Source organism: Sinohyriopsis cumingii, chromosome 14, assembly GCF_028554795.1.
Source record: "Sinohyriopsis cumingii isolate HCF-2022 chromosome 14, ASM2855479v2, whole genome shotgun sequence".
In the NCBI taxonomy this organism is placed as follows: domain Eukaryota; kingdom Metazoa; phylum Mollusca; class Bivalvia; order Unionida; family Unionidae; genus Sinohyriopsis; species Sinohyriopsis cumingii.
In genome coordinates this window covers 43,855,242-43,876,535 of record NC_142974.1, presented here as the reverse complement: position 1 = coordinate 43,876,535, position 21,294 = coordinate 43,855,242, and the positions used below count along the sequence as shown (strand labels likewise).

The 21,294-nt window shown below is 32.5% G+C and overlaps 1 protein-coding gene across 2 annotated transcripts in view; it reads right to left on the bottom strand.

Annotated features, from left to right (window-relative positions):
• Nucleotides 1–21,294, bottom strand: part of LOC149783660 (uncharacterized) — a 106,957-nt gene that overhangs the window by 3,902 nt on the left and 81,761 nt on the right. For both annotated transcript variants that reach the window (XM_089931901.1, XM_089931902.1), the window contains 3 exons: nucleotides 20,746–20,906; nucleotides 15,897–16,024; nucleotides 6,780–7,349 (listed from right to left, as the gene is read on the bottom strand). In XM_089931901.1, coding sequence (XP_089788027.1) covers nucleotides 6,780–7,349; nucleotides 15,897–16,024; nucleotides 20,746–20,906 — 859 coding nt within the window. The remainder of the gene's footprint in view (nucleotides 1–6,779; nucleotides 7,350–15,896; nucleotides 16,025–20,745; nucleotides 20,907–21,294) is intronic.

The window sequence follows — 21,294 nt, the reverse complement described above, 5'->3', positions numbered from 1 at the left end:
AATATAAATTATCTACAAACCATCCCTTAAACCAATGCAGCTCATTCTATACAGTACTTTTTCAATATGCACATTGTTACATATATTTGATTTAATTTATATTTAACTTTATTGTTTATAAGTTTTAAAATCTTTTTACTTTTAATTTCATTACATGTCAAAATAATGTAGTTTTGTTTACTAGGAATTTGATATTTTCCAGAAATTAGTTTGACCTTATAGTTTGATCGTTTACACTGAACATTGTATCATATGTTGACCTTATTCCTGACCTTAATTCAGAAAATCTCTTAGAGAAGTAAACAACTTTTTATTATCTTATTGTTAGAATAAAATGATTGGTTTTTGTCAGGGTCATACTGGGACTACATGCTATTAGGCATGAATGCTTCTGGAGGATTCTAGAAAGTTTACCCTCATCTGGGAATCTGTTATGCATTTCATTAGTTACTGTATACTCTTTGTTACCGAGATATTTCGTCAGTTTGGGATTTTCCTTTACACTGGAAAGTGTGTGTGTTCATGACCAGTTTTGAGAATTACATTTTAAATTTTCTTCAGATTTGGATTTTAAAAGATTAATTCGTTTCTCTGAAAATATTTTAGTGCTCATACAGAATTCTTGAACAAAGATATTTCTAAAAAAATTTATTCAGATTGCCAACACTGGAGTGTTATTTCTTGCGTTTCTTTAGCTAAATGACAGCACTGTACAGGATGCAACATACGTCATCGCCTTCCACCTTGGATTCATTAGAACATTTCATTATTAGGACTTCTAAAATTTTAATTTGTGGATTATTCTTGGATTATTTTTGGATTTGATTCTTAAAACTGTAAGTTCTTATTTTTTTATTTTTAGTGTTTTTCCAGGGAAGTAAATTATTTGTTAAATTTTTCAAAGTTTGTTGTTTTCTCTCTTTCTTTTGTTATTGTCTATTCGAGCCTAAACACATAACATAAGACACATTCAAAAACTCATTCCTGCATCCTGGATAGATATATAAGCAAGACATGGAATCTCAGTTTCTAAGTCCATCTCACCTGTGGAGAGTAGATAATATAATCATTTTTCTGAACAAGAATCTAACAGAGAATTCTATAAAGAATGGATTAAATTAGGTACTGTACTCCCTGGTTTGAAACAAATTCCACTTTTGGGAATATAATCTGTACTATGTGAATACCACAAAATGCAAAAACTTGCTCTATGAGGCCAAGTTCCAATCAAGATGTTAATTGTGCTTACACAATGCATGACCAAGACTAATTCAGACAGTGTGTGATTATATAGTATATTTGAATGATTATCAAACTGATCCAAGTACATGTGCTGTCATTTGGATATGTACATACCATCTGGAACTAGAACCTAAGGTTTAGCTGATATAGATTGAATGTGCCATCATACAACATGGACTGAGTTTACAACAAGCAATACCCTGCTAACGTTGGACTAAATGCACAAAATTAAATTGTTTTACATAACTTGAACATGTTGAATGCATACAAAATGTCTTGATAAGTCTTTAACTGAATAAAATATGCAGCATGCTGATAAAAAGATTTGCCAACAGTGTAGCATGTAGTATTAATTACTTCATTAACAGTTTAGCTACTGATATTGTGTATACACTCGTCTCTTCTCTATAGGATTGGTTTTCCATGGCTGTTATCCATGTAAACATGTTAAGTGTCAGTCATTATCAGTGCACCTAAGGATAATTAAGCTTACTTATTAAAATTTATAACAATTAATTTTACTGTCAGCACCCAGGAAGTCTAATGCATTATTTAAACTGTCAGCCATGTGTATCTGTAAACAGATGGGGCTGATTCATTGAGATCATAGTCAATTTTCAACATTAAAATAAATGTAACATAGCAAGTCCCTTTTGTGTACTTTACTGAAATGGCATTAAGATGATACCACAAAATATCTCTACAACAGTGTATCATATCCATGATATATATCAGGCAACCTTTATGTCCGTCTCTTTGACAAACAATCATAACGTTGTTTCTGTTTAAAATCAACAGAAAAAATACACACAGGTTAAAATGTCTTGAAAAGAATGTTTCAGGTCAAAAATATATTATAAGAATAAATTATAGTTTACCACCTCTAAATTCCAAATTCATAAACACAAGTACTGTATGTAGACCATTACCAAACTCCTGTGTTATAAATTACAAGACTTTCTAAATGGGATGGAATTCTGGTTGGAGGGTGTGAGTGGAATTGTTATAAAGAAATTAGTCATGTTTCGGACTTTGTGTCTGCTACTTGTGCTTATACGACTTAAACGACAATTTGGGAATGGAAAGGGTTATGATGTACTGAATTCAAACACATATTTTCAATCTCAGAATGATCATTTTTTATAAGCACACACACGTCAGATGAAAAACAAGAAGATTTTATTGGTACTTGAACAGACCTATCTCCGTCTTGTATTATTTCTCTTTTACATTTTTGTCAGCATGTTTTACGATATCATAAATGTCTGACTTTTTTTCTCCAGGACTTTGTTTCAAGCTGTAACCTCATCTTCTCTTGATGCTAAAATCCTACCAAGAGCTTTCGTAAATAGAGCTTTTATAGGAATTGTTAATTAAGAAGGGTACCAGTGTTGAAGTGAGGGAACCTGGAAATCAGGCCATTGACTGAATATCATCATGGAGTTTTTCATTTTCAATATCTGTGGCTTCTATTGGTGCTTTCAACTGATATCTTCTACATAGGTTCTGTCTGTCAGGTTATAATTATACTGTGTGAAGCTGGTGACTAAGGCAGTTATCATTGGTACCCTTGCTTTTGGGATATTTACCTTGAGAAATGCAAATAAGCACACACCTTTATTGTTGCAACAGTTAATGTGTACTTCAATCAAGAAGTACATGTGTTCTGTACTGTGACATCTTGTGCACAAAAGTTTAAGCGTCTTCAATGCTAACATTTCAGTTTATGATCCCTTTTATAATCAATATCCTTACACATAAGAGAGGCAGAAAACACTCATTACTGAAAAGGAAACCATTTGGATTCCACCTGGAATGGAAATAGTCCAGGCAGTAAAGAGATGGAGAATGATTTCAATAAGATTTCAGTCTGACTTGCACCACTTATTTGAGGAGTAAATTTTTTCACCTGGCTATGGCAGAAAATACAGTCATGTTTAAATATGTCATTACATGTATTTGCTTTTGAAATTAATACAAGGTGGAAATTTGGGTTAAGAATAAGAGAGAACTGATTATTAAAAGTTACAGAATGATTACATTTTGGATCTAGAATTCTTAGGATAATTTCTGCTAGAGTAATAACAAAGAATTTGTACCAGAGATAACTAAAACAAAGAGCTTTAATATATGGGTTTCCATTCTATAGCCCTTACTTTGATAAATGTATTTGAAATTGTCAATGAAACGAGAAATCTGCATATTTGACATTACAATTGTGATCACTTTAAATTTGCCAAGTGCACTGCAAAGATACAAACAAATTTCTTGCAATCAATGATTTTGTTCTTACTGTTCCCTCTAGGGTGTTTCAAATTCTGTTAATGCTAATCTGTTAACAAGGTTTTAGGTTTGTAGGAAGAAAATGTTAACAAAATAATTTAAACAGCAGAAGTTTCACTAGAAATAAACACAACATAATTAGGCTAACTAGAACAGAGTTTGGTTATTATATATCATACACAATGTGTGAAGTGTACATTTTTACTTACATCCTGAAAACCTTCAATGAAACATGAAGATCATCTTTGAACTTCCAGTAATTCTATTTTGTTAAATATTTAATATTATTACCGGATTTACATTTTTAATCTGGTAAATATCAAACCTTTTAATAATAATAATAATAATAATAAACTCCATCATCATTCATCAATTAAGGTAAATTCATTTGATTTATTTCATGCATTATATATTTTTTCATGTAATTTCAATCATAAAATAATGAATTATATTTTATCAATAAAAAAAGAAATCATCTTATTTCATTATAAAATTCAATTATTCTGAACATTTTCTTTTGCCTTTAATTATCCAACATGTTATATTTGTATATCTTGTTACTGTAAATGTTATTGTTATTATTATAAACATTATTTTTATTATCACTATTATTATTATTATTATTATTATTATTATTTGATACCAGATGAAAACAAGAATTGGCAGTTCTTATTATACTAACAAATAAACAAAAACATTACAATGTAATGATATATATATATATATATATATATATGGAATACAAATCATATGGTGAATGACAATCCTTATAAGTGCACTGGATCCAGCAAGGGATCACGTGTGTCTGGAATTAAGATAAATGTAATAAACTGATAGTGAATATTATGGCTCCTCGATTTCTAGGTCAATCAAAAATATTTTCCAGCATCTGCATCAAGTTAAAGTAAACAAGTTGAAACATAATAAATTTAAATGTTTCATTCCTGTAGAAATAGTGATGTAAAGTTTTGCAAACACAATCGTTTGTCTGTTTTATTTGTTTGTCTTGTCCTTGTTTTGTATTTGCCCTTAAAAAAGACTCATTAAGAGTCAAAATCACTCAGGCTAATTAGATACTAGTTTTGCCCTGTTTGTTGTCAGTTTATTCCATTTATATATATATATAACATGTGAAGCAAAATCAGTCTAACAGTTGATTTTAGTTTTTAATTGGGATGAATTTAATTATTTAAATTATTCACTGCAATTACAAAGTGCTCAATAATTTTCTTGGACTGAAACATTAATCTGGAATAATTGTGAATTCAGACAAGGACAATTCGGATTATATTACTGTGATGCATCAAAAGACTGTTAGCACATTGCCACATTCCAGGCTATTGGCACATTAGCATGTTCAAGGCACATCAACACATTCAATATTTGTACTTATTTGGAACATCACTGGAAATCAATTGGAACTTCATACATTAGGACTTGTGATAGAAGTTTTAAGACTCTTTGAGATTTAATTAATAATAATGTGAGTTCTTTATAAATTTTCACTTTGCATTCTAGGGAAATAAATTATTTGTTGAATTTTGAAAAATGTGTTGGCTTTTGCTTTTCCCTGTTACTTTGTTTAGGACAATAGAGTCATAACAGACTGAACAGTTGCCATCATGCAATGAACATGAACTGAGGCATGATCACAATCAGATGTCATATATGTACATATAGGCATTCTTCTAATTTTATATTCAGTGCATCAAATTTTTTAAATGTAATAGTGATTCTTTTTCAAAAGTCTGCAAATATTAATGACAAATTTTGTTATTTTTGTTCAGATATAAAGAGCTGAATGTTTAACAGATATGATGTTGAAACCCTTCTAAAATGGATGGTAAAGAAAAAGTTGTTGTTCTCTTTAGAAGTCACATGTGAATGTTTTATTAGATCAGTCACTAAAGGAATTTGTTGAATGAATCACATCATACTTTTGGAGCACTCGGTAGAAAAAGACTGAATTACAAGTGACTTTGTTGACTGAATTAAGGTGTAGCACCTCTTAATTTTAAACCAAATATCTTAACATCAGTTAAAGCTAACATGTTGATTATTTCAAAGAATGATTTATGCCAGATAGCTTTTTTAATAAATCATTTCCTTCTTTTCAAACTTTAGTTAGACTGCATACATGCCAACCCTCCCCCCCCCCAAGAGGTATAAGCATTATTATTGCTATAAGTGGCAAAAACACATAATTTGGGCATAAAAAGTATAATCTATATATTCCATGCTAGAATTACAGCATGTAAGAAATACTAACGTGATTTGGCAGCTGGTCAAAATTCTAGTCACAAAGGGCAAAATCCATATGGATTAGATCCAGAATACAAACACAAAATATACTGAAAAATTATTTATATTTAGCACTCACTTCAGCTAGTCTACATCTGCAACTTTCCCTGAATGATCATAAACTGGAACTCTGCAATGATCATGGTTAGGTGCTCAGAGTACTGTATTACATTACTCTCATATTCTTCCTTTGTAAAGTGATACTGATTTGATGTGGAAAGTACTCTTACGCTAATCTTGCACAGTAGTCATCTTTTTAAGAATATTCTCAAATTTATGAGTGGAATTAAAGAAATGATAATAAAAGAACAAAAACAACTTTTTACTGCATTATTTTTTGTATTTTTTGATGTAGCAAAAAAGCATAATCCATACACAGTCTAGCAGAAAATGTAATATGATGAAAGAAACGTAATGCTTGGCATGTATGAGACTGGAAGAATGGTGAAATGTATGATAAACAACAGCATTTGGGATTGTCATGAACACCACATGTTTCTAAGACTCTTGAGTGATTTGGAATATTTAGCTAAATTAAATCTATTGTGTCCATGTTATTCAGTATATGTTGCTGTAACCTATTTATGTGGATGATGCTGTATATGGGACAACCAAAAAAGAAGGAAAAATGCAAGATTTTATCGGAGGATTCCTGTTTACAAGAGCTGGTTCACTGTACTTTAAACGGCTAACATTCTTGTATTTCACCTAAAAGTGTATTATTTTAACCTGGGGGGAGGGGTCAAACAATCTAACAACATCCACACCCACCTTTATCTGGATTCACTTCTGAAGTGATGATCCAGAATTTCTGATGCTGAAAGTTCAACGTGACCTTGCAGTCAAGATTGCATTATTGTGATAATACCCGATGCAAAGGACAAAATATCTGATAGATTCTAGAAGACCTTTCTTTGGGCTTATCATAGGGTGACTAATGTATTTGTACTCACCTCATCCTGAAACCAAAATTTTAATAGTTCTCTTGACACAAGTGTGTGACTCTTGTCATGGGAATGGCAAACTGTTTTTTCATTCTCTTGAAGCAGTGACACTGTAATCAGGCCCTCAAAACTGTCTGCATCTGAATGAGGGCACTGTACATTTATCTCAAACTGCAGGCTCTGGCCCAGGTTTCCAATTATCTTTGACAGATTATCACTGATGACCTTTCGGGCTTCACTGCAAAGCTTTGATGACCAACTCATATCCGTGACTCGCATCTTTGTCACTCGTGCAAAGATGACATGGTCTCTGAAGTACAGGGTCAATCTGTGATTATGGTCGAGATCAAACACACAGCAGCCACAGTAGATTATATTCTCTGACTTTTGCTTAGCAATGGGCCAGTGAGTCAAACAGGCACCAATAAGTCTATGGAATACAGGTGGTGGTAAAAAATTGTCTGTACAAACAAAGCAAAGAACTGCTGTGCTCTCCATCTCTGGATCTAATTCAGGGGAGATTACTTCCTTTGGCATGGCCTGCCGAAGCATACATGGAGCAAGGTAGTAATCCTCTTCCTGAAACACATTAAGAGCACCTTAAGTTCCATACCCTGACATAAATATTTTTTGCATAAGTTAAGATAAATACATGTACATAACAACAATAATTGTGTCCATGAGATACAAACCCTTACCTTACATATTTGGCACCTGATAATCAGCTCAACATGTGTGATAAGCTAAGCATATTAATTTGGCCCTCCTTCTTTTATGAACCTGTATCCCTATGTAAGTCTTACTATTGAATCTATTGTGATAGTTCAGCCTTATTCATTATGATATTGGTATTAGTACCAACTAGACATCATAAGAAGTCTTTATCTGGCAATGTAGCAATAACAATTAGATTTTCAAGATGGCCAATTAGGTAATCATATTTAAACATCATATGGGCACTTTATTCAATTACAATGATTTAGACATTACAAGAAGCCTTACAGTGAAAATCCCATGCTGATATGACCTTTCATCTGGGAGATATAGTGATTTTGAAAATGAACACTTTGGCAGGTATACTCAAAGTCTGAAAGGCACCATTATGACCAACATCAGAATGAGTGTTTAGTACACAACACATGCTGATAAGTAGTGGTAATATTTTCAAGATGGCCGATGTTCAAATCATATTGGACATCAGATTGAAACCATTTTCATTACTGACCAACCATAAGTCTTCTGGTGAAAGCCCGGTGGCATTATTACTTTACATTCAGGAGATTAGCATTAACAAGATTTGCACAAGGACCACTGTGTATATAAACACTATTTTCATTCAGGACAAACTAGACGTCATAAGCTATTTTCTGGTAAAAACCCATGGCAATATTACTTTTCATTCAGAAGTATCAATCACAAGATTTCAAAATGGCTACTGCAGTGGCTATGTTGGGCATCACGCCACCATCATTTTCATATTGGGCCAACCTGACATCATCAAGAATTTTCTAGTGAAAACCCCATGTCAATATGAGTTTCCTTTCAGAAAGACTAGCAACAACAAGATTTTCAAGATGGAGGCTGTGGCTGCCATACTGGATAACAGATTGGTACTATATTCATATAAGAATACACAAGACATTAAATAAAGTCTTGTGGTGAAAACCCCAATGCCAATGTGATATTCTGATCAAGGGAAGCAGAGATAGCAAGGTTTTAAAGATGCTGGTATAACCATTCATTCCAGAGAAATAGTGACAATATTTTCAAGATGGCCATTGCTGTGGCAGACACACTAAATAACTGAATGACACCATTATGACAAACCAAATGTCTTAAGAAATTGTTTGGTAAACACAATATTTTGAAAACTGTCTCATTGATGGCCATTTTGAACATTTGATTGGTACCATTTTTATTTAGGAACAATCGGACATTATCAGAAGTCTTTCTGAGAAATCCCCATGTAGATATGATCATACATATAATAATAATGATAATAATAATAATGATTTTATATAAAGAAGCTCATTTGGTAAACTGACCAATCTTCCATTATATATATATATATATATATATATATATATATATATATATATATATATGCCTAATGTTTACAAGATGAGGTGTCTTTAGAAAACAAATGCTCTTAAAAACAAGATAACTGATCTACTGCTTCAATAAAATATGCACAAGGCTTTAATGATTCATACAAAGAGTAGCAGAGAAGATTTTAGGTGAAGACATAATATAACAATGTTTTAAAAAGTAGTAGTACCGAATTAAACAAAATCATACAAATGACTGTTTCTGTAGATGTTTACAAAGATGCTTTGTAAAAGCTTCACGCATTAGCCTGCAGACTTTTTATCGGATGGTATGGAATTTCATTGCTTGGCTCCAGAAAATACAAAATTCTTCTTATAAAACTCCAAATTCGGTTTGGGTAAATATAAATTGTTGTTTGAGATGCATCTCAGTTCAAACATCTGAATATTTTCAACAAATTTAAAGTTACATTTATGATAATCATAAGCCAATCCATGTAAGGATTTATAGACAAGTAAACCCTTTTGAAAATGAGTTCTCTGCTGAAATGGAACCCACTTAGGCTTTGTTTTAAAAAATTTGATGGTGTATCTAAGTCAGCATCAAGAATAACTCTAGTTTCTCTCTTTGAAATTTAGGTAATCTTTCTTGATTTTCTGATTCAACATTACACCAGATAGAACAATATTTCAGGAGTGGTTTGATATATGTATTCTAGAATATCTTTCTCTGTTATTGAGGAAGATGAGGTTTTATTCTGTTCAAGAGATAAAGCAGTGGCTTAACTTTTAAAACAGCCTTATCAACTTGTATTTTCCAGCACAAGACATTATCTATCATGATGCCAAGCTGGCACTTTGCTGGGCAGAAAGAGGTATTATGATCAAACAAAGGTCATTACTTTCATTTTATTTTTTTCATTCTTATTTATTCAGTTATCTTAACCCTGATAGAGATATACAGTTTTGAAACTCATTATCCCCTAGGACTTAACAGTTTGCAAAAAGAACTGAAAATTGCATTCTACTTTTAAATTGTGTGTATTTTAATTAGACTTAATTAGACTTGGTAGACTTGATCATCTGGTTACTTTTCTTTGACTGTCTTACTTTTTTCAAGGATAGGATTGCAAAAATGGTACTTCGTGATGGGGGTCCCACAAGGTCAACACCACACTCTTTTTTGGTCTGTGACCCCCTCTTGCTGCTCTGCCTTTTCTACATTCAATTTTGAACTACCACTGAAAGGTGGACTGACTGGCATGCTGTCTATTTTTGTCCATCTAGCATGTACATTGGATTAACACCATTTTCGGGCTAAAAATCACTCACTTATGTATCTCTATTAACACTTTTCCAGCTCCAATAATCTGAAATATTTCATAACTTTAAAAATTATTGTCACCATCACCATCATCAGCCAGTATTTGCCAAATGAAATTGTCATCTAAAGATGAACCACACTGGGAATGAGCCATTTTGGGTTTTCTAGGTTGCCTGGATTTTAAACAAGCATTTGTAAAACTTCCTCAATTAAAGGTTTTAATTATGACATAGTGTTTGTTCCAGGGCCCAATGTGCCAATCAAATTTAGTTGAATAACGAAGTCAAGTCTGACGCACTGGTGGTGTAGCTTTCAAATCTGACCAAAGTAAATCAGATATGAATCAACATAGAAACTTCACATAAAATGAAGAGTAAAGTACTTCATTATACATGTGAACACATTTGAAATATCCCCTGTATAACAAACATGCTGTTGGGATAAGTTAATCAGCATGAAATGAGGGGGGCAGGCAGATCATGAACCAGATCTCTTTGTGTTAATTGGTACAAGTCAAGTGAGTTACTCTCAACAGTCTTTGTCATTTTTACTAATAAATATGAGTGCTTGTGCCTGCAACAGCTCAGATGTATTCTCAATTTAAAGAATAACAAAACAAATGACTAATAATTATTCATGACTGCTGAAGATTAAAATAATGTGCAAGTTGTAAGTATTGTTTGTATCGATTCTTGACCTCTTATATCAATATGTGTATCGATACTGCAAAAGTATCGATGCATCAATGTATCGATGAATCATTTCACCTCTAATTATAACACTCTCAATCATATATTTATGTCCTAATAAAATAGATTTTTTGTTTTAATGCTCTGTCCATATTTTCACCTGATTTTAACTGTCCAGCTAAGCCCAGTCATGCAAAGAAAATGTGCTCAAGACAGATGAATTGAGACTGATTGAAATGTTTATTTTGTACATTTTGATTATGTACTAGATAGATTTTCTGATGGGGTTGGGAATATGCAGTATTAAGAATTTTTATAAATTTGGCTGCTTGACCTAGGTCTATGAAATTATTCAATTTTTATACCAGTTTGAAAATGTCTTTTTTATATACATTTATATTTTCAAAGCAAGCTTATAAAACTACTTAATCTGAAGTATTTTTTATTTATTTTACATTTTCCCCAATGTTTAGGTACAAAGAGATTTTAGTGAAAACCTTGCTCAGAAACTGCTTCATACTGTACAAATGAAATTATATAATGGCAGATAGCATCTCTTTGATTGACAGAATTTACTTTATGGTAGGCTATATGTACTTGTCAAGCATAATGTATTCATGTATATACATGGCAGCCAGTATTAATGGTGGAGGAAGAACCCCGGAAAACCCCAGAAAGAACCACCGACCCACGAGAAGCTACTGGCAAGCTTTCCCACATACCAACACTGGCCAAATCCAAGACTTAAACCCATGCAGACAGAGGTGAGATGGCAGTGATCTGTAACAGAAAGCGCTTTAAACGACTCGGCCACTCGGGGCCACTATTCATGTATGCAGATCAGCTTCCAATGAGCTTAGTATGAGTAATACTGCACAAGGTAAATAAACCAGTTTAATGATTGTACATAAAGAGAAAGGAATTAAATGAAGAAAAATGTTAATGTAGTTCCTAGCAAGTAAAAAATATGCTTAGATATCTATTTTACCCATAACGAGAGTACTCTCCAAAATGAATACATATTTTTTAAGTGTCATGACTATACTGAAAAAGGTTACAGAGAACTGAGCTAAATGTACAAAGTTACGTTCATGGCTACAATAATTACAACAATGGTGTCAGTCAAAAGTGATTCCTATGTCTAGCAGAAGAAAATGAGTCTGAAAAGTGTCAATGGTAGTGTTTACAAGTTAATGGGATGCCTATTCTAATTAAATCAGGTGTGTTGTATCCAAATCTGACCATCATCACATTAATTCAATTTGTTGCTAAAATAAAGATACTCTTTGAATCTAATTTAAATCAGATACCAAGACTAGTGACAATGCTAAAGTCTAAGTCTATTTTAAGTCAACCAATGGTAATAAGTCTTGGAAATATGTTCTGAATTTGCTAAGCACTTAATTCAAAAAATTTATTTTAATAATGCTTTTCTTGAAAGAAATGCCATATTACCATCAGTTCAGGAGTAACAATACCAATATTTTCAAGATGGACACCAGCCATGTTGGAAGTTATATCAGCATCATTTTCATTTGGACCAACTACATATAGGTCATTAGTAAAAAATATGTCAAATAGGATCATCCATTCAGAAATAATAACAATAACATTTTAAAGATGGTGATGGTGTTGGCAATGTTGGCTGTCAGATCAGTCTTATTTTCATTTACAACAAACAAGACATCATAAGAAGTCTTTCAATTGAAAGCTATGTCAATGTGACTAGCTATTCAGAAGCAATAGTGACAAGGTTTACAAGTTGGACATTGATAGCCATACCTGATACACACTGGAATGTCTCAGAGCTGCTGTTTTCATTTAGGATCAACCAGACATCATAAACGCCATTTTAGATGACAATCTGTTCATGAGGAGTAGCTATACTATTTCAAGATGGACACAACTACACAGTGTGGTGGCCATACTGGATATCAGTTTGGCACAACTTTCATTTAGGACCAATCCTACTATTATAACGTCATATTGTGCCAAGCCCATTTGATATGACTATAAATTCAGAATAAGTTGGTATAACAATAGTTGCCTGATGGTCATCATGGTAGTCATATTAGATGGCATGTCAGCACTATTTTCATTTAGGACCAACTAGAGATCATACGAAATCTTTTAGTGAAAATCACATGGAAAATTCTATTAAGATTTGATTTTCAACATGTCTTTCATGGCAGGCAAATTTGTTGTCTGAGAAGCACCATTTTCATTTACAACCAACTAGACCTTGCATGTGTGTATGTGTGTCAAGTTATATTGTAGTTCTCCTAGTAGTAGAAGGAGTTGTGATAAAACATTTGTGCTAAGATACATATTATGGACAGATGACAGATGATCAACAGATGACAGCAATGTTGCCACCAATATGATAATTGGGTGAAAATTTGGTTGATATTCAAAAGAAATTAAGTGAGTTATTGTGCAGAAAGAGTCTGAAAATAAGGGGCCATAACACAAATGAAAATGTTGAATGTTAAAGATGTAACTCAGCCACAATGGCAAACACGGCCTGGATTTCACCAATATTAAACTGTCAACTGAATATGATTAAAATCTGATTATAAATAAATAAATTACTGCATGAAAATTAATGTTGACAAGTCCAACAATCAGGGGCTTTAACTCTGCTGAATGATGGAAAATATCAGAAATCAAAATTAACAATGAGTAACAAACTACCTATAAAATCACATAATTTATCGAACTTGGCAAGTCCAACACACTAATCTACTTTGTTTACATACCACTGAAGCTATTATATTGTTTTGCACATATATTTTATGTTGCAGCTGTAAATAATAAATATATGGTTAGATAAAATCAATTCATTTGCTGCTTTGTGTAAAGATAGTGGTGTTTAATGAAGATATCAAAAGAGCCACCTATTGTCAATGTGATCTACTAAAGAATAAAATGTTAATGTTCAAACCACCAATGATATTCTCATCCACTTCCTAAATTTAGTTTTTATTGCACCATTTCAGCTACATTTATTTCATGGTGTACAAAGACATTATCAATGGAACAATTTCCAAGCATTACTTTATAACTTTACATAGAAGAAACAAAATAAGTGTGTTTCAGAGTTTATAATGTACTTATGGTAAGAACCCAAGAATATTTTCTATACTTTATATTAAAAGCATCAATATAACACAGAACATTTTCTGTGTTATACTGTGCATGGAAATTCATCCAGAAATTATAATTCAGATTTAACCCTTTACTTCAAGCAAGCGCCTTTGGATGCCTTTACTCCATTCTCATGGAAACACCTTTTTATGCATATATGAAATTCACATGGAAACGCATTCTGATGCCTCTACACCATTCTTATGGAAGGAACTTTAATGCCTGCTGTAAACATCAGCCAGTTTGAGCTGGTTATCACAGTGCAACATCGGGGAAAAACCCCTATTAGATACTACATTCATCTATGTGAATGACCTTTACATCAGATCACATGGTTGCTGTTTAAATGCTAGTAGTAATCTGCTGTTTAAAGTAAATGGTTTGTATTCTCCACTCTCTAATTAGTTATTATATATTATCAAATTCAGATGATTAAGTGATGTAGACATAGACAAAGAACTTTCAGGTATGAGAAATGGCAGCTGTGGTTGGTCACATGGCTTCAGTGGCTTGATGGTGAATGTGTTCTATCAAGATTTTAATGCACATAGCAAATTCTTCCATGACAAATAATTATACAGCTATAACGATTGGAATTTACTCTTAAATCTTTCTATACATGACAGATGTGTACCAAAAATGTAAAATGATTAAAATTGATGCTGAATGTAACATATACTACACTGCTATAATAACAGTCAACAGGCAGGCCTATGTGTATGGAGTTCTTTAGGTAACAAGTGTTCTATTTATAGTGCACTGCACTGTGTAACTTTGTTACATGTGTATCAACTGCCTAAAAAGGGTTAAACAAGGAAAATGTTCTACTTTGTACAATATACTACATGGAATTGATTCCAAGATTTCTTAAAAGTTTCCACCTCTTTGAATACAAACTTTGTCCAACCTAGAACTGAAATCTTAATTATTTAAATTTTTTAATTTCATGGAAATTAAAAGAAAAGCAAATTTCTTAGAAGAGGAAACAAGACAGCTAGCTCTGAGTCCAGGAATCATGCATTACTCTTCCACCAAGGTAAACACAAGGCAAAGTGGGTTCAAGAAAGGTAAATGTTTCATTTAAACATGGGTCATATGCAAGTTGAATTTGACTAAATTTATGAAATTAAACTTGTTATGATCAACTTAATCTTAGACTTCTTATTATAGTGTTTAAACTCCATGCATCGGGTCCATCCAAAGTTATTTTCCAACAGAAAAATTCATAATGCAAACTTCTGAGTTAGATGTGATCAAAAGTCAATCATATACTTCCTTAAAAAGGTGCAACAAAACTTGACTTGCATCTTCTTCTTAAGCCTTATGTCAAACTGGTTTCACCAAATTAAAAACCATATTTCTTTTCTTTCAAAATGAAATGTATTATGTACTAAATGAAACAGTATATGGTACACATGCATATATTTGGATTTAACCACATATCACCACTCTCATGGCAATATGATGCCCATTTAAAAGTTAAGTCTACAAATGTAAGTGTAAAGAAATGCAAAAGAAAACTTCTGAAGAAAAACCTATCAAAAAAACACAAACAGTAAGTGCCAGAAGATAATAGTTAAAAGGACCAACATTAAAACTGGGTACAATGCATATAAAATGAAAGATAAAGGTAACAAATATAAACTCTTAAATGTATAGGGTACAAATCTGTAATATAAACCACAATCTCTCAAGAAAACATATGGACTGACAGGACATAAAGACGAACATAAAGAATGACCAGCACTGACACTATATACCTACTCTATAGGATGCATTATTGGTGGTTGAACATTGGGTAATCGGGTGAATTAAAAATGCACTAATATAATTTTAAACATAATATATATATATATATATATATATATATATATATATATATATATATATATATATATATATATATATATATGCAGACCTTGATCTCTTGTCCATCCTCACTGAATGATCTTGGCCTGGTGATTATATTGAGCATCTCCATTAGACGCAAGATATGCACCTTGTTGTCACAGAATTCTGCATTTTTTTCCTTTGTCCATATGACATCTAGAAATCAACAACATGAGGTCACAAAGACAGTGATATCAAAGTCAAGCAGTTGTACAACTTGAAGCCAATAGGAAAACTAAATATTTTGTGTACATATTTGCCAATTATGAATTTGCTGAAGAAAGATAACAGCATCAGTGATGTCAAAGTGGAGTTCTTGTTTGAGGCCATAATCAGATATATTTTCATAGCAACTGAAATCTGGTAGTAAATATCAACTCTGTAGTGTTATTTAGAATAGTTACATACAACTCTGCCAGACAACTGTTAGAATTAGTCATTATAAAACTCCCTGGAGATTTTGTTAGATTCATAGCTGTAAAACATTTTATTTGAATCCAGTGAGAAATACAGACTCCGGTGTATCGAAACAATGTTCATACTTGGTAGCTTATCTATCAGTCCAATCTTTATAACACAGATGTCCAAACTAAACCTTGATTAACAGCTGAAGAGTTTAAAGGCTCTTTTCAACTACCTAACCATAATATAGAATTGTCTGACTGGTACTGTTACAAATTCTCAACTTATTTTCTTTTCTTTTTAATCATATTCAGACTACATTTCCAGGTAAGTAAATTTTCATTTGTTACATTTATTGTCAGTAGTAATCTAGCAGTGTTACAGACATAATACCTCTACTAAACAGTATGATCTCTCTTTGAAGTTTATGCACAACAACTGGCAAATTCTGAATCCAAACATTCTCCACTGTACAACATAAAACTTCATGAACAATAAGCGTATATTTGTTTCAGCAATAACCAGCGGAGAATTTTGAGATCGACTGCCATTTTTCAAATATAAACTATTGATCACTTTTAAAAAACATGACAAAAAGCAACCTTTTCTCAAATAATGGTGGGGTGACAGAGAAAAGAAAGAAAGAAGCACAGAATTAATGCGGATAAAATGATGCCACAAAAATGAGTGCAAATTTGTAAATCATTTCTAATAAAAGCTACAGTAAAAGCTACTTTTGCAACATTGGTATTTAATCAACTTTTCTAATGCACATTCATGTAAGTCAAGGAATTGCATAAATCCCTTTGTTATTTATTAAATACATGTACTCGGGTTTTGTTTTTTGTGTACAACGATACCCAAGGGTGATTTATATATATTGTACAATATTTTGAAACAGTGAGTTCCGTTCATCCTATGCCACACGTGCTAAGTGCTTTCAGTGGGAAAAACTGATATTCATCAAGCACACAGACGATGTAGGGCTACATCATCTGTGTATAAATACCTCACCATAGGATCAAATCATTACACTATGGAAACGTCTTGTCAGTGAGCAGTCTACTTAAGGACTTGCTGACCTTCAGCTGTAGAGGTATGTGAGTTATTTATTAATTTCTTATGTATATTATAGGTTATAACTATTGTACTACCATGTTTATTTTCTGTATATTTTCTATGTAGCTCGGGCTTGCATAGTATAATGCAAATACTTTCTATTCTTGTATGCAACTTAACGGGAGATCTATATTGGCAATAAAATTGCATTTTATTAGGAAACAGTTACTACCATAGTTTTCTTATCTGAACCTGTTTATTGCTTTGTAATGTTGTGCTGATAATGTAATTTGCATAGCTTACCATATATAATGTCATTATGTGTTATCGTATATGCCCGCATCATTTACAGCACACAGTGTAAGATTTCTTTTCAGCTGATCAGATTTGACAGGGTACCAGCTGTAAAGTTGACCACAGAAGTTGACCACTGCAGCTGTAAAGCTGACCATAGCAGCTGTAGAGCTGATTGAACAGTGTGTTGCTGGTTGGGCAGTTGGTGATCGGGCATTGCTGACCGATTGGTGGGTGCTGATTGCTTGATTGACCATGGAATTGAATGGTGGACGGTGACTACCTGTAATGCTGACTACTTGATTGACAAGTGTGACTGGTAGCCAAGTATTCTAGTGATGGAGTTTCTGTGTAACTCCATACATGTATTCTTTTAGCTGTGGGCTAATTTTGGGGTTTGTTATACCCAGTGTTTTGGGAATGTAAAGATATTTTGTATGATATCTGTCCCATCATTTCATCATTTTACTATTTGAGTAAAGTACCTCATTTTTCACTATTTGAGTGAACACATTTTACTATATGAGTACAGTACATTGTTTTTACTATTTGAGTAAAACAAACCATTCTTTTTGTTGTGTGAAATTACTGTGAATCATTAACCTTTCTCCTTGTACTGTGTAAGGTCATTGATTTGTTTTCACATTTATGTTACATTATTAGGTTCGTGCAGATAAGGTTAATTTGTCCAATATCTGGATCTTATACACGCACATATTAATCATAATTCTTTTCCCATTCAAGTCACTCATCAATAAACATTGTATTTGTATCACCATCAAAAGTGTTCTGTTATAAATCCAAAATCCAACCTGGTTATCTTGTTACAACAACAGTATCCAAAAAAGGCAAGTACAGAGGGGCATGGTGCCCTGCTCCAAATCTTCATACCCTACCATTATTTCTGTCCTGTTGATCTGCATCCAGGCCCTCACAGTGTGTTTCATTGCAGTCAACAATTGCACTGAATCTTTAACTTTCCAAACATCAGCAAAACAAAAATACAGTAGCACAGAATAAATGGTTTTACTGAGACTGGAATACACAGACTACCGGTATGCTGTTTTTGGTTCCATAAGTCACAACTTTACTAGTGATATGTGATTTTGGTCTAATTTCTTTTTTAAAAATTGGTGTTACCTAAAGAAACTGGTTTTGTCTACATGACAAAGTAGTAGGAGATTCAGACCTGAAAACCTCTAACAACTGTTCAATATCAGGAAAAATATGTATACAATTAGTTTAATTCTCAATGTATTACAAAAATGTCCACATCATAGCAATAGATGCATTTTATGTATTACTTGTATTCAGCAACTGTAGGGATATAAATGGTTTCTTGCAATATGATGCAATATATCAAACGGTCTTTTATTTCATCCAACAGCTGAACATGTAAAACAATAATTAAATGATTATTTTTTTGAGAAAAATCTTGTAAAGTTCTTTAAAAGTAGCTATATATTTTTCAAATTAAAATTTATATAACTGGGTATGCATTATTTCCTGTACATGGACACAAAATTTAAATGCCAATCCTACAAGAATTTTGTTCAAATTCAGGGATCTGGTACCATTTTTAGATTCTGACTCTTACACTGAGTAACCTCTTTTTCGTGTCCCTTGGTCAAAGTGATAATCTAACCAAAACTAACTGTTACAAGTCAGAATTACTAAATCTTTAGATATTTATGTCTGGTCTTTTCTGTCTCTCCTTGTGTGTTTCCCTCTTCATCGTAAATATAAGTAGATTCAAGTCTACATCTTATACATGTATAATAATAATAATAATAATTGGATTTAACCACATATCTTTATTTATAGAGGGTGACTCATTAGTCAAGGACTATTCTCCCTTGAGGCCCTCTTAAGAAGAGTATAACAAAGTATATTAAGAAAATCTATGTTGCATTTGCACTGAGACATGGAAATCCCAGTCAAGAGGGAGACAAATAATGTAACCCTGTGACTGGGATTTCCTTGTCTTGGTACAAACAACTGCATAATTATTTTTCTCACCCAATTTTTTTCAATTAAATTAAAATAACCCTGCACTTTTGTAATTTAGTTAACAGACTCAAAACACAGTATTATTCATGAGGTATTATTACTGTTCTCACTCCATAAAAAGTTAATCAGATTTTGTATTCTTTTATGAAAATCTTAATAATTGTCCAAATAGAAATCTAGCTATATATATATATATATATATATATATATATATATATATATATATATATATATACACCGTATATATGTGTATATATACACCAATCTTATAAAAGGAAGAAAAAAAAAAACAAGTAAAAAAGTTTTAATTGTTAGGTGTTGGAAGTATTGTGAATTGAGTGTCTTGAGCCATGTGCTATTGTTGTTCAAAATACAGTACTGTGCATTTATATTAATATGTTAATGTGGGCAATGGGGCGACCTGTTCTCCCTAAGTAAACAAGTGACAAAATAAAACATAAAACCACTTGCTACTGTTACTGTATTATCACATTTAATCGACAGGTGTCATATGAAAATAACAATAAGTGATTCATATCTTTTATACAGATGACTTTCAACTTTCATCCGTTCTAATTTGGAAAAAGTTTTATGGTAGGCAAAAGTGGTTCCTAGAGCATGGACACCATGACTGAGATGACCTGATTCAGACAACCAGACTGAGACAAAAGTAAGGTCAGCAAAACAGCTAGATTTCGGTCACATGGGTGAGAATGAGTTATCTTTGTACCTAACCTCACCTCCCTCATTCTTCAATAATAATATAACGAGTAATTTTGCACCTCATCTGTTTTTATAAGCACACATCTGTTCCTATCTATTTAATACCCACTGTGTAAGTTTCTCAATCCTAAATACCAAACACTCTATTCAATAACAATATATTTATTATTAAAAGTCCTATGTTCTCCCTTGTTCATATAATGAACCAATAGCTTTACAGGCACTTTAATGTCATATTTCTCTGATCATAACAATAGCTACTTTGGACTGTAATCTGATGGTGTACGATGTAATTTTATGCTGTGCTCTAAAGCTGACCAAAAATAGTGTTTTTAAAGATAATTTCTTTCTTGTAGAGGAATGAACAATAAGCTGCAAAAAATACAAACCTATCAGTTCATGAGTAAGTTTTCCCTTGTCTTTGAAATCATACCACTTGCTAGTGATGGCAGGGATTTCTCTAATGAACTTCTCTGCCGTAATAAGAGATGTCAGGGCATCAATCATCCATTGTGGGTCCAGCACAATCTTATCCATCAAGCCCTCAACACTGCAAATTATGAACAGATACACTGGTCTAAAGATACATAACACATTTTTTCCCCCATAATTATTGTACCACATTTGCTGTCAGGTCAAAAAGTTCAAACAATTCTACTTGTATTACCGAACTATCAACCAACTCAGACTTATGTAAGTCATACAGACTGAAGTAAAACTGAATTTGGAGCAACAGTTATGCTCTTAAGTCTCCACAAAATTTGTTAAAGAAATGTGCAATATCAATGATTTATTTTCTCTATGGAAAAAACTGTCTTTCATCCCTGCTGTTTAATGTATACTCTGTACTGCGTTACGACTCTATGGGCTTAAAGTAAGAAACAAAAATGAGCAAAAACCAAAATGTTTTGTAAAATTCAACAAAGCTTTTATTTCCC